General features: G+C 38.2%; 1 protein-coding gene across 1 annotated transcript in view; it reads left to right on the top strand.

The window, feature by feature from the left end:
• The first annotated feature begins 96 nt into the window (after positions 1 to 96).
• LOC128690600 (uncharacterized) overlaps positions 97 to 15,643 on the top strand; it is a 33,633-nt gene continuing 18,086 nt past the window's right edge. Inside the window, exons 1-7 of the mRNA XM_053779329.2 lie at positions 97 to 254; positions 1,013 to 1,176; positions 3,820 to 4,028; positions 6,863 to 7,036; positions 9,811 to 9,902; positions 14,917 to 15,102; positions 15,448 to 15,563. Coding sequence (XP_053635304.1) covers positions 169 to 254; positions 1,013 to 1,176; positions 3,820 to 4,028; positions 6,863 to 7,036; positions 9,811 to 9,902; positions 14,917 to 15,102; positions 15,448 to 15,563 — 1,027 coding nt within the window. The 5' untranslated portion in view covers positions 97 to 168. The remainder of the gene's footprint in view (positions 255 to 1,012; positions 1,177 to 3,819; positions 4,029 to 6,862; positions 7,037 to 9,810; positions 9,903 to 14,916; positions 15,103 to 15,447; positions 15,564 to 15,643) is intronic.

Raw genomic sequence — 15,643 nt, 5'->3', positions numbered from 1 at the left:
GGAGGATCATACAGCAGGGAGTTCTACCGTCCTAGGGGGGATCATACAGCAGGGAGTTCCACCATCCTAGGGAGGATCATACAGCAGGGAGTTCCACCATCCTAGGGAGGATCATACAGACTGCTCCTCCTGCCGTAGCCCTTAAACAAATGCAACAACAGTAACAACATGGCTAGAGTACTTATTAGATCAAGTTTTGCAAGATTTACTCCTGCATCATTATCCTTCCGGCCCAAGACAACTTATATTGTGCTGTAAGTCTATATTAAGACATAATAACGCAGGTAGAGCAATAAATCATCGTAATTACTGAGTACTACTAGTGCCTCGCCGGTAGTGCTCCTAGCAAACCTTCCCCTCAAGGAAGGTTCCTTGATGTTGGTGAGGGGCTCTTGATTTAGGGAATTGGATCTGTGCTCCAGTTCCCCGAATTAAGCCTGAATGCCTTCCACATCCCCCCCCCCCCCAGGCGCTGTATAATCCTCCGGGTTTAGCGCTTCCCCCTTGATTATAATAATAATAATCCACTATGTAATAATAATAATATTTAAGCATGATACAATGTTTGTACAGAGATGAGTGACAGTTACTTGTGCATGCAGAACCACCATAGTTAAGCAGAGTATTTCGGGCAAGTAAGATAGGATTTTGTTCGGATTTTTAACTGGAGCCCCTCAAGGAAGGTTTATTGATGTTGGTGAGGGGCTCTTGATCTAGGGAATTGGATCTGTGCTCCAGTTCCCCGAATTAAGCCTGAATGCCTTCCACATCCCTTTCCCAGGCGCTGTATAATCCTCCGGGTTTAGCGCTTCCCCCTTGATTATAATAATAATTAACTCCGGAGGGTTAGCCACACAGGATAACCCCAAGAAAGTCAGTGCTGTATGACCCCTGTGGGCTTAGCACTCTCGTGTGATAATTATACAAGACAATTGTTTTATCTATACTAAAGTTTTAATAAAGGTATATCTTAAGTTTATTTCTTATTAATCACCTTGGAATTCTTTTACAGGGTGCCAGAGAATCCTATCGATACCCCAGAGGACAACGCGTTGCTCCGTACTAATGTTCTGCCACAGTTTGATCAACTCACCCCAGAGAAATGTTGGACTGGGATTGGCAAGCTGGCACTAGAATACGAATCCGGAGTTTGGGCAATGGAAGAGAAAGCCCATGGTGCGTCCTGTCTATTTTTGTTCTTTTGGCATATACAGTGGACCCCCGGTATACGATATTAATCCGTTCCTGAGAGCTCATCGTATGCCAAATTATTGGAAGGCAGATTAATTTTCCCCATAAGAAATAATGGAAATCAAATTAATCCGTGCAAGACACCCAAAAGTATGAAAAAAAAATTTACTACATGAAATATTAAGTTTAATGCACACAAACTGAAGAAGACATGCGCAGTTTGTGGTACTCTACTAACAATAGAATACATGACACTTACCTTTAATGAAGATCTGGTGATGATTGATGGGATGGGAGGAGGGGAGAGTGTTGAAGTTGTTTAATGTTTAGAAGGGGAATCCCCTTCCATTAGGACTTGAGGTAGCAAGTCTTTTTCTGGGGTTACTTCCCTTCTTCTTTTAACCCTTAAACGGTCCAAACGTATATATACGTTTTTTCAACATTTGAAAGTATGCAAAAAAATGTACACCATCTTTTTTTTATTTACATTTGAAAATGTGTAAAAAAACTTTTATCTACATTTTTTTTGTTATATTTGAAAATATGTAAAAAAAAATAATAGATCTACTTTTTGAGCACTACGGATTTGTGTCGTGGGGGTTCGGTAGGAGATACGATGGATAAGGTAAACTCACTTGTTGGATGGTAACGATATATATTGTCAGACTGTGGATGGGAGCCCAGACCTGCCTGCTTGCCTTCGTATGTCTAAACGTGGAGCGAGGATGAGGCAGCGCCTCTCACTCACTCATGCTGTATCCCGTGACGTCATACAGTCACAGGCCTAGGGATCTTCTATATAAACACATGGATGGTACTATGATACTCAGCTAATCTATACAACACATATAAGGGGATCAGCAACTATGCTGACATTTGAGCGTTGATCTATTTGGACCGTTTAAGGGTTAATGCCACTAGGACCAGCTTGAGAGTCACTGGACCTCTGTCACACAACAAATCTGTCCATTGAGATCTGTACCTCCCGTTCATTTAAGATTTGTCTAAAATGGGCCATAACATTGTCATTGTAATAGTCACCAGCATGGCTTGCAATAGCTGTGTTAGGGTGATTTTCATCCATAAAGGTTTGCAGTTCAACCCACTTTGCACACATTTCCTTAATTTTTGAAGTAGGCACAATGGATTCCACAACTGGCATAGACTTCTCAGGGTTAGCCCCAAACCCTTCAAAATCTTTCTTAATTTCCATACTAATTCTCACCCTTTTTACCACAGGGTTGGCACTAGAAGCTTTCTTGGGGCCCATGGTGACTTATTTTGCAGAAACAAGCACCAAAAACATTGTGATAATATGGAATGTACCGAATGTATGCTTAGATGCGAGCACACTGGCTGGCTTGTAAACACTGGCACGCACGGGGCAGTTCAGGCCACATGCGGACGCGTCCCATATGAATTGCGTGTGGCGGGTTTTTTAAAGGGTGGCGAGGCAAAATTTTTGCGTTAAAATGTATCGTATACCGGATTTAAAGTATACCGATGCCATCGTATACCGGGGGTCCACTGTAATAGAAATTTAAAATGGTAGTTTGCAAAAATATCAGTAAATTTGGCTAATTTCGTGGAGCATGATTTTGTTTTTGCTTGAAGGATAAGTCTTTACTAACAAGTCAAAGAGCAAGTGTGATGCTGGCTTTACTGTGATTTCCATTGAAGACTCATATTGTGCTCAATTGCTAAACAAATCCTTTGTTCATTGTAGAGTGCCGTTCAATCCTTGCTGCTGTCGTCCTGTTACCCGACTTGATTGGATCTCGATTCACTGTAAACTTGGAATCTCGAAATCCAAACCGGATGAAAACTGGGGGTCCATTGTATGTACTTATAAATGTTTTCATTGCCAAGAGTGCTAATTGATCACCCAGGTCAAGTACTCTTAAAATATCAGAACTACCTTCATGTTTTGATATTCTAGCAGAACTTTAGCCAAGTTTTACTTCAACTCAGAAAATCATAATCTTAGCATTTTACTCACACTCAATTTTACACTAATCTAACCATATCTCACTTATGGATTATTTTTTGGGGGTCTACAACAGCAGACTATCTAAAACCAATCGTTAGAACAAAAGTGGTCGTAAGAATCCTGTCTTACTCTTAGGACTATACAACTCTTCCCTCTTATAAAATGGTTAAACATATTAAACATACAGACAATTAATTTATACCACAGTGCACTCTACATCTTCAGGACACTAAATACAAACTACCTAAACCTCTTGGAGATCTGTAATAAAACACCCTTCCGATATTCCAGATGCTCATATGAACATAGGTAAAATTATCGAAAAGTTCTATAACAGTACAGTATTTAACTTTAATTTAAGTGTTAATGAATACTGATTCAATATCATGGCAGTTCAGTCACTGGCCAGATTCACTCATGTTTAACCTAATTAGCAGTGATGTGCTCATCTCCCAGAGTTCCATGGCAGTCAGAAGAACCCGTCATGTAGTATAATCAGCTTTGACTGAATATTGACCTAAATGTTTCAGTGTTCACACCTTGTTAGATACAACACTTAATGGTTTTACTGATTCAATACTCACCATTATGCTTTGAGAGATTTAAATGTTGATCATTCTCTTGTTCTTCTTTTACAGACCCTAAGAAACCAAAAACCTTTGATAATATTATTGGAGAGTTGGACAAGTTAGAGTCTCCTTTGAATACTGCATGGAGTAATGTGAAAACACTGTACACTGTTAAAAATCATGAAATGAATACAGATGCATATCTTAAGATTCATGAACGAGCTCGGAAAGCCAGAGTACACAAGTTTCAGAGCCTTCCAATCTATGAAGCTTGTAAGGTATGTTTTATGATAAATAATTACAAGTGAAACTACCTCAGTTTGTAAATATTTTTACCTTCGTTTAATTTCCAAATGTAGATGAAGTTATTATAAGAATTTGATGACAACTGAAGGTATTCCTATTAGTTGTCATATCTTTAAATAGGAATATATATGCAGTGTTTTTATAATGTAAAAACCATTCATGTAAGGTGGAGTGTATGGAAAAAAAAGAGGGGTTAAAAAAGTGGTGTGTGAATGCAAGTAAAGGAGCAAATGAGAGAATTCATCAGTCATTATCAACCAGCTTGGTTGAGAATAAGAAACTGGTTTTTGAGAGAGATAAGGTAAAAACCTAAGTAGCTCAGTAGACACTGCTCTTGCCTCACAGACTGTGTAGAAACATTAGGCATGTTTCTTGACACCTGCTGTCCCTGTTCACCTAGCAGTAAGTAGGTACCCAGGTGTTAATCGACTGGTGTGGGTCGCATCCTGGGGGATAGTATTGAAGGACCCCAATGGAAAATGACATACTGACTTTCTTGGGTTATCCGAGGTGGATAACTGTTCAGGTTAAAAATCCAAACAAATTTTTCTTAACCCTGGATGTGTAGTTATTGGAGAGATGGGAAATGCTGATAAGGAGGTAGAGATTTCATGCATACTCTGCATGGGGCACAGAGTGATAGGATTTTTTATGAGGAAGACAGAGGCAGAATTGAGTATGGAGAAAATGAGCAAGGTTGTGGGTAGGTTAAAAGTGTAAAAAAGCAATTGGAATAACTAGAATTCGACTGAATTTCAGTCCAATCCTAGTTATTCCAACTGCAGGTGGAGATGTTGTTTTGGAATGACTGGCACATTTCAGTGCAATGTATGCATGAAAGAAAGAAAGGTACAGAGACCTAAGGACTAGCAAATTTCTTTTTTGTGTAACAGAAAGGGCACAAGTGAGTGAGAATTATAGAGTGAATCTGTTTAGTATACTGGGTAAAGTGCATTGCAGAATTATTATCAAAGGAGTTTAACCCTTTGAGGGTTTCGGCCTTCGACCCAGGGTTTTTGACGTACTAGAACGCCTAAATTCTAGCGCCCTCAAATCTAGTGGGAGAAAGCTGGTAGGCCTACATATGAAAGAATGGGTCTATGTGGTCAGTGTGCACAGTATAAAAAAAATCCTGCAGCACACAGTGCATAATGAGAAAAAAAAGCTTTGACCGTTTTTTTGGAATAAAACAGCGACTGCACTGTATTTTCGTGTGGTATTTATTGTTGTATTCTAGTTTTCTTGGTCTCATTTTATAGAATAGAAGACATATTACAGAAATTGAGATGATTTTGGCTGGTTTTACAATGAAAAGTACCTTGAAATTGAGCTCAAAGTAGCAGAAATGTTCGATTTTTACCAAAGTACAAAAGTAAACAAATCATGGCAAGCGTCCAATACACATCAATTGGTGAGTCCAATATTCTTTCGCAAATGCGCCAATATTATTTATACCATTTTTTACACTAATGCAGTAGTCTGCATAACAGTAAATCTTCTATTTTTTGTGAGAATAAAAATTCAAAATGGAAAGCAAAAGAATGTAAGAGGGGCCTTGAGATGTGACTAATGAACAGAGGAAATGTCATTTTAGTGCCAGGAATGTCTTTCTTGTTTATTCTGGACCCTATTCGGAAATTGGCATCTTTTGAAATTTGTGTGAAACTGGCAAAATTGCTAAATTCTGACCACTGTACTGGATAGTTGAAATTGGTAAATGGGTAGTTTCTTGCACTCATTCGATAGAAAAAATGGAGTTCTAGCGAAATATTCATGTTTTTTTTCGACTAGTACAGTGGAATTGGCCGAAAATGGGGCTCAAAGTGGGCAAAATCGCCGATGTGCAAACATCGCCGAGACCGCTAACTTCGCGAGAGCATAATTCCATAAGTTTTCCATCAAATTTCATACTTTTGGTGTCATTATGATTGGGAAAAGATTCTCTATCTTTTCATAAGAATTTTTTTTTTTTTTTTTTTAAATTTGGCCGACCCTGAGAACAAGTCTCGGAGAGGGCCTGTCGACCCTCAAAGGGTTAAAGAAGGATAGAAAGTAAGGTAGTCCCAACTCATTCCAACAATATTTACCTGTGTTTACCCATAACTGGACTCTTCAACCCCCACAGCCACACCTGAGGCCAGGTTTTTTGTTGATGGCCTGGTAAACCAGTTGATCTGGCACTTATTGAAAGAAGTATCCAACTTCTTGAAAACTTTCTCTTTGTTCCAGCAGTATTTCTGATACCTGCTAGTAGTATGTTGAAGAGTCTTGGGCCATGTAAATAACAGCTGTGATATTCTTTTTGACTCCTAAATTTGAAACCTCATACTACTTCTTTATTGCTGGGTTTTATCTGTGCTCTACCTAATTTTTTTTTTTCCTGGTCTCATCTGTCCTTTTCCAGGTATTGTAAAGGTACTTTATCTAACAGGTATCTTCAGTACAGACCAAAATATCCCCCTGGTATTTGGTCTTTCCATGTACAGTACCCTGATGTACAATAATATGTTATTAGACTACATTTATCATTACTAGCTGTGCAGAACTATTTTCTTGGACTATATTTATTATTACTAGCAGTTTACCATGTAGACTTTTCCATGTACACCATACACTCAAACCTGTCTCTGTTTCTTTTATCTTCTTTCTTGATTAGTTCTTCCAGATAGGTGACATTTGTCTCCGTATTTTTATTTTAATGTACTCTGTTTTTATTCCTAGTTATTTGAAAGAGAATATCTAAGGTACATTCCTTCATATAATAAATACAAATATTTCATTTATTAAATCCAATTTTCTTTCGCAGGAAATATATGTCAAAGATACAAGTTTAAATGATGCTCAGAGGCGAGTCATACGTAAATTCCTCCTTGAAGCTCGGCTTAATGGAATTGAACTTTTGGAAGAGAAAGCTACCATTTTTACAAATGTACTTAAAAAGTTGGAGTCTCTGAAAGCTGAATTCAGGAAAAAAGTAGTTGTGAGTATTTATGTTAGCTGCTCTTCATTGTATGCTAGACTCGTATGATTATTTTGAATTTGCTATAATTCAGTACTTTCAGTACCTTCACCTTTTACGTTACTCACTTTCATAAATTTGTTTTTCTTCTCTTGCTCATATCTTCCAAAGAAGGTAGTAATCATTCTTGATACCATCAGAATTTTAAATCCTGCAAATTTTCTGTTTATAACATTTTTTTTTGTTTGTTTCTTTAGGTGCAGGTTATATAATACATCTGCATATGCTAAATTAGGTCTAACATAAATGAGATAGAAAAAAGTTTAGGTTTAACGTAAGTCAATATGGGGTATATTATCAGTCACAAAAATTAGCATTGGATTTTTTTTCCTCTTTATTGAAATATATTTAGGTTAGTTTAAATGTAGTGGGGTTAGGTTATTTTTTAATTTAAATATGGTTATGCATTTTAATTTTGTTTAAATATGGGTAGAAAATTATTTTTAAAGTGGGTGAGTTACATATTTCTAGGTAGTTGGCTGGTAGACAGCAACCACCCAGGGAGGTACTACCGTCCTGCCAAGTGAGTGTAAAACGAAAGCCTGTAATTGTTTTACATGATGGTAGGATTGCTGGTGTCCATTTTTCTGTCTCATGAACATGCAAGGTTTGAGGTACGTCTTGCTACTTCTACTTACACTTAGGTCATACTACACATACATGTACAAGCATATATATACATACATGCCCCTCTGGGTTTTCTTCTATTTTCTTTCTAGTTTTTGTTCTTGTTTATTTCCTCTTATCTCCATGGGAAGATGGAACAGAATTCTTCCTCCGTAAGCCATGTGTGTCATAGGAGGCAACTAAAATGCCGGGAGCAAGGGGCTAGTAACCCCTTCTCCTGTATATGTTACTAAATGTAAAAGTAGAAACTTTCATTTTTCCTTTTGGGCCACCCTACCTCGGTGGGATACGGCCGGTGTGTTGAAAGAAAGAAAGAGTTACATTTTTTCAGTTTTTATACTGCAGTTAATAAGGTCACATGAATCACCAGTACTCATAGACGAACTTCATATTAATTTGAAGGCATTGCGGTATCATAAGTTTGGCATTTTTTCATAGATAGTTTGCAAGCATAGGAATTATAAAAAGAAATAATAACACTCCTGAAAAGTGTTCTTTGTGAGGGTCATTAAATACTGCACAGCAGCAGAGAATTAATAGATTACTGTGCTGTACTTTAGCATTACTGGTGGCCAAGTATCAGTATGTACTGTACTTCATCAGAATTTGTTTAATTTGTCATTACATTCACATTTTAAATTATGTACTTAAAGATGCTAACATATAAAAATAATTATGTTCATTATGAGCTTTAATCTAACAAATTGTATAGGTAAACACACACAATATTTTTTTTTTTTTTCTTAAATACATGTATTGTATATTAGAATCATATGTCTAGGGATGTAACTTGGTGCATATTATTTTTTTGAGGGAGTTATTGTGTAGAAAAGAAAGGAATAGGAAGGATTCGAAATGGAGGAGCATAGGGGACAGAGCATCAGGAGCATGAAAGGAAGAAGGCAGATTGTAGGAGAAAGGAAGGAGTTGCATTAGGAGGATTTATGGTAAGTGGATGTTAATGTATGGGAGGGAAGAAAGAGAGGGATTCAATTAAACAGGGAGGAGGGGTTGCAAGTGGAAATAAGAAGTGAACTAGAAGTGAGAATATGCTGACAAGAGTGAGCATTTGGTAATGGTATAGTAAGAGTGAGGATGGAGAATGTTGCTGGAGGATGAAGTGACTAACGATTGGTGTGATGTTGGAAGAGGCATGCATGCTTTGCTCGAGGAGTGGTAGGTAGTAAGGAGTGTGCCGCTATAGTCAAAAGCTTGTAAGGATGTTCCACTAATTGTGATATATTTTCAGGTTTCTTTTAAGGTAGAGTAGTACTGTATATGTTAAAATATTAGTGATATACTGTATGTAGCTAGTTTGAAGCCCAACCATTTTCTTTGACATTAGTACCAGATTGTGATGTGCCATAACCATACTGTGCTACTGAAGAATGAGATACTTGTGCAACATTTGGGAATCTTAATTGAGGAAATGTTTGGCCAGTCAGTGGCTTCTTCAATCCAATACAGAGAAGAACAGTAGAAGATGAGGAGGAAAATGAGGTAATCAATCCCTCAGCCTGGAGTTGATGTGTTCAGTTCCTCAATCTTGAGAAAAGTACTGCATATTCTCAGAGAAGTGGCTTATATGGGGTGTTTCACTCATAGGAGTTGGTATTCCCATAGTAGAAGGCCCTGAGTTATCATTTACTATAGACTATATACAAACAAGATGGTTGCAACTACAGGAGTACCAACACAGGGCCTCCTACGAATGAAACACCCTGTATATTACAGCATATGCTGTACTTTTCTCAAGATTGATGAACTGAGCACATTGGCTCCAGGCTGAAGGGCTCATTATCTCATTCTCCAACTCATCTTTCACCGTTCATCTCTGTATTGGACTGAAGAAGCCAGTGGCTGGTGAAACGTTTCCTCAATAAAGGTTCCCAAATGTTGCACAAAAGTCTCAGTCTTCAACCTATCAGTTTTCCAAATCATTTGCATCATATACTGTGCTGTAATTGAGCAATACGTATAGGTTGTGAGATGTGTAAAGAAATAATTGTGTAATTATCCTCATATCCAACGTTTCTTATTTTTTTTCTTTTTATAAAGTTGTTGAAAAGGGTAATGAAAAATTAATTTTTATTATTAATATTTTTCAGGAATCTTCCAGCAGATTTTCATATAACATACAAGATTCAAATATTGTCAAAGATTTTCCTGATGCTTTGTTGAAAAATATGGCACGGGATCCGTAAGTAATTTTATATTCCTAGCTTTTTCCTCATAAAAATGACATTTCTTTGGTACAGAGCTTAGTTGTTTAATTTTCTTTGCTTTCCTTATCCTTTATGTAAAGAAGACACTAGTGCAGCACTAAGCCATTTATTATTGAAACACTGAACTGACAAAACTAATAGTCAGTGAAATGTTATCATAATAAATATCCTAGAGCTGCACTTGTGTAATAGTTATTGACATAAGAGATTTCGTTCGGATTTTTAACCCCGGAGGGTTAGCCACCCAGGATAACCCAAGAAAGTCAGTGCGTCATCGAGGACTGTCTAACTTATTTCCATTGGGGTCCTTAATCTTGTCCCCCAGGATGCGACCCACACCAGTCGACTAACACCCAGGTACCTATTTGCTGCTAGGTGAACAGGACAACAGGTGTAAGGAAACGTGTCGAAATGTTTCCACCCGCCGGGAATCGAACCCGGGCCCTCCGTGTGTGAAGCGGGAGCTTTAGCCACCAGGCCACCGGGCCAGTCTCTAATGCCATTTTTGACCGATCTCCATAACCTCCTCATTCATTTTCACATATATTCCAATTGTATGTATTTTAACATCAAATTTGATTACTGTCTTTGCTTCCTTCAGTTTGCTCAACATTTCAAGCAGTTTTGGTGACTGAGGCAACATATGCTGAAAAATGGGTGTAAAAAAAAAAAAAATTCAGAACAAGCCTTTATTTTCGATGATGTTTCTTTCAGGATTGAGCTAGATAAAGCTTAATCGTGAGCATAATGTCATTTAAAATAATGATATGGTCTGCATTACATGTCTCTGTTCCCTAAAGCAGTTTTCTTAATCATTTGTTTTTTCTCCAGTTATTGGAATTACGATTTATTTTTATATTCTCAAATGACTGTGCACAAGCAGTATTGCTTAGTGTTTTTTTTTTTTTAACAAGTCAGCCGTCTCCCACCGAGGCAGGGTGACCCAAAAAAAAAAAAGAAAATCCCCAAAAAGAAAATACTTTCATCATCATTCAACACTTTCACCTCACTCATACATAATCACTGTTTTTGCAGAGGTGCTCAGAATACATCAGTTTAGAAGTTATTTTATTATCACACTGGCCGATTCCCACCAAGGCAGGGTGGCCTGAAAAAGAAAAACTTTCACCATCATTCACTCCATCACTGTCTTGCCAGAAGGGTGCTTTACACTAGTTTTTAAATTGCAACTTTAACACCCCTTCTTCAGAGTGCAGGCACTGTACTTCCCATCTCCAGGACTCAAGTCCGGCCTGCGGGTTTCCCTGAATCCCTTCATAAATGTTACTTTGCTCACACTCCAACAGCACGTCAAGTATTAAAAACCATTTGTCTCCATTCACTCCTATCAAACACGCTCACGCATGCCTGCTGGAAGTCCAAGCCCCTCGCACACAAAACCTCCTTTACCCCCTCCCTCCAACCTTTCCTAGGCCGACCCCTACCCCGCCTTCCTTCCACTACAGACTGATACACTCTTGAAGTCATTCTGTTTCGCTCCATTCTCTCTACATGTCCGAACCACCTCAACAACCCTTCCTCAGCCCTCTGGACAACAGTTTTTGTAATCCTGCACCTCCTCCTAACTTCCAAACTACGAATTCTCTGCATTATATTCACACCACACATTGCCCTCAGACATGACATCTCCACTGCCTTCAGCCTTCTCCTAGCTGCAACATTCATCACCCATGCTTCACACCCATATAAGAGCGTTGGTAAAACTATACTTTCATACATTCCCCTCTTTGCCTCCAAGGACAAAGTTCTTTGTCTCCACAGACTCCTAAGTGCACCACTCACCCTTTTCCCCTCATCAATTCTATGATTCACCTCATCTTTTATAGACCCATCTGCTGACACGTCCACTCCCAAATATCTGAATACATTCACCTACTCCATACTCTCTCCCTCCAATCTGATATCCAATCTTTCATCACCTAATCTTTTTGTTATCCTCATAACCTTACTCTTTCCTGTATTCACTTTTAATTTTCTTCTTTTGCACACGCTACCAAATTCATCCACCAATCTCTGCAACTTCTCTTCAGAATCTCCCAAGAGCACAGTGTCATCAGCAAAGAGCATCTGTGACAACTCCCACTTTATGTGTGATTCTTTATCTTTTAACTCCACGCCTCTTGCCAAGACCCTTGCATTTACTTCTCTTACAACCCCATCTTTAAATATATTAACCATGGTGACATCACACATCCTTGTCTAAGGCCTACTTTTACTGGGAAATAATTTCCCTCTTTCCTACATACTCTAACTTGAGCCTCACTATCCTCGTAAAAACTCTTCACTGCTTTCAGTAACCTACCTCCTACACCATACACCTGCAACATCTGCCACATTGCCCCCCTATCCACCCTGTCATATGCCTTTTCCAAATCCATAAATGCTACAAAAACCTCTTTTGCCTTATCTAAATACTGTTCACTTATATGTTTCACTGTAAACACCTGGTCCACACACCCTCTACCTTTCCTAAAGCCTCCTTGTTCATCTGCTATCCTATTCTCCGTCTTACTCTTAATTCTTTCAATAATAACTCTACCATACACTTTACCAGGTATACTCAACAGACTTATCCCCCTATAATTTTTGCACTCTCTTTTGTCCCCTTTGCCTTTATACAAAGGAACTATGCATGCTCTCTGCCAATCCCTAGGTACCTTACCCTCTTCTATACATTTATTAAATAATTTCACCAACCACTCCAAAACTATATCCCCACCTGCTTTTAACATTTCTATCTTTATCCCATCAATCCCGGCTGCCTTACCCCCATTTTATCTACTGCCTCACGAACTTCCCCCACACTCACAACTGGCTCTTCCTCACTCCTACAAGATGTTATTCCTCCTTGCCCTATACACGAAATCACAGCTTCCCTATCTTCATCAACATTTAACAATTCCTCAAAATGTTCCATCCATCTTCCCAATACCTCTAACTCTCCATTTAATAACTCTCCTCTCCTATTTTTAACTGACAAATCCATTTTTCTCTAGGCTTCCTTAACTTGTTAATCTCACTCCAAAACTTTTTCTTATTTTCAACAAAATTTGTTGATAACATCTCACCCACTCTCTCATTTGCTCTCTTTTTACATTGCTTCACCACTCTCTTAATCTCTCTCTTTTTCTCCATATACTCTTCCCTCCTTGCATCACTTCTACTTTGTAAAAACTTCTCATATGCTAACTTTTTCTCCCTTACTACTCTCTTTACATCATCATTCCACCAATCGCTCCTCTTCCCTCCCGCACCCACCTTCCTGTAACCACAAACTTCAGCTGAACACTCTAACACTACATTTTTAAACGTACCCCATACCTCTTCGACCCCATTGCCTATGCTCTCATTAGCCCATCTATCCTCCAATAGCTGTTTATATCTTACCCTAACTGCCTCCTCTTTTAGTTTATTAACCTTCACCTCTCTCTTCCCTGATGCTTCTATTCTCCTTGTATCCCATCTACCTTTTACTCTCAGTGTAGCTACAACTAGAAAGTGATCTGATATATCTGTGGCCCCTCTATAAACATGTACATCCTGAAGTCTACTCAACAGTCTTTTATCTACCAATACATAATCCAACAAACTACTGTCATTTAGCCCTACATCATATCTTGTATACTTATTTATCCTCTTTTTCTTAAAATATGTATTACCTATAACTAAACCTCTTTCTATACAAAGTTCAATCAAAGGGCTCCCATTATCATTTACACCTGGCACTCCAAACTTACCTACCACACCCTCTCTAAAAGTTTCTCCAGTTTAGCATTCAGGTCCCCTACCACAATTACTCTCTCACTTGGTTCAAAGGCTCCTATACATTCACTTAATATCTCCCAAAATCTCTCTCTCCTCTTCATTCCTCTCTTCTCCAGGTGCATACACACTTATTATGACCCACTTTTCACATCCAACCTTTACTTTAATCCACATAATTCTTGTATATACATATAAAGATACACAACATATCCCTCTAAACTGCCAATATCCCAAACCCCTCCTTTAAAGTGCAGGCATTGTACTTCCCATTTCCAGGACTCAAGTCTTGCTATATAAAAATAACCAGTTTCCCTGAATCCCTTCACTAAATATTACCCTGCTCACACTCCAACAGCTCATCAGGTCCCAAATACCATTCATCTCCATTTACTCCTATCTAACACGCTCACGCATGCTTGCTGGAAATCCAAGCCCCTCGCCCAGAAAACCTCATTTACCCCCTCCCTCCAACCTTTTTTTCAGTTTATACTAGAACCAGCTGCTGCACTTTCAGCATTTTTTAATTATTTCTAAAATATGATATTTTCTTGTGTTTTTTACCAAGTCATCCTATTTTGCTCCATCCTTTCTAAATGTTCAAACTGCCTCAGCAACCCCTTCTCATCCCACTGGATAATAGTTTCAGTAACCCTGCACCTTCAAATCTCCAAAATACAAATTCACTGTATAATATTCACACTACACATTGCCCTCAGACACGACAGCTCCACTGCCTCTAGCCTCCTCCTTGGAAAATTTATAACCCTTGTTTCACACTCATAAGTGATGGTACCATTTTACTCTGGTACATATCTCTCTTTGCCTCCATGAATAAGGTTCTTTGTGTCCACAGGTGCCTCAATTCACCACCCACTTTTTATGTTTTCCCCCCTCGTTAGTTCTATGGTTCACCTTGTCTTTCATAGACCCATCCACTCCCAAAGATCTGAGTACATTCACTTCCTTCTTTCTCCTTCCTTCCAATCTGATATCCAATCTTTTATTACTTTGCTCTTTCCTATGTTCACTTTTAGTTTCCTTCTTTTTGTACCCTCCCAAACTCATCTTATCATCCTTTACAACTTCTCTTCATAATATCCAAAAAGTGCCATGTCATCAGCTAAAAGCAACTGTGACAACTCCCACTTTGTATTTGATTCTTTATTTTTAAATAACATTTCTTCATGAGTTTATTTGTTACAGGTCTCAGTATAAACAAGGTCCATGGGTCATTACTCTTCAGCCATATGTTTATGGCAGCTTTTTAGAGCATTGCCCTGATGCTGAATTGCGTCGTAACACATACCGAGCCTATAACATGAGAGCATCAAACCATGTTAGTCAAGATATTAATAATAGTGTCCATATTGAAGAAATTAGGACCTTAAGGTAAGACATGTCCACTATGTTATGTTATTCTGTGCACTATTTTCCAGTGCAGGGTAGGGTATAGGGAACCTCCTATTTATGATTTGTTTCATGATTTCATTGCATTTCCTCCTATGCTCATTGCTTTTACTGTCAATTTCTTTACTGCATGCATCATAATGTGGTCTTGATATATGAATTATAGCTTGTTAAATTTGCTAGCCCTGTACCATCTTTGTACCAACATTCTTAACTATCATACTTTTACCAGTGATTCTGTTTAATATTAAGTGTAGTAAAGTTTCTCACATTCCTTTATTTCTTGTCTATGTGGCTCCACTCACATCTAAATATTTTGTTTAACAGGGGAGAGCAGGCATGTCTTCTTGGGTATGAAAACTTTGCACAAATGTCTATGGAAACCAAAATGGCTGGAAGTGTGGATAATGTTATTTCCATGATAGAAAGTCTTTCAGCAAAAGGTATTTTGATTTTGGCTTGTTAGTCTACTTTTTATTTTCTTCATAATTTTATAGATTTATTTTAAAGACTTATTTCTTAT

The sequence above is a fragment of the Cherax quadricarinatus genome, chromosome 29, assembly GCF_038502225.1.
Source record: "Cherax quadricarinatus isolate ZL_2023a chromosome 29, ASM3850222v1, whole genome shotgun sequence".
In the NCBI taxonomy this organism is placed as follows: Eukaryota; Metazoa; Arthropoda; class Malacostraca; order Decapoda; family Parastacidae; genus Cherax; species Cherax quadricarinatus.
The sequence above is the reverse complement of the archived record's forward strand: the minus strand, read 5'-3'. Positions and strand labels throughout refer to the sequence as shown.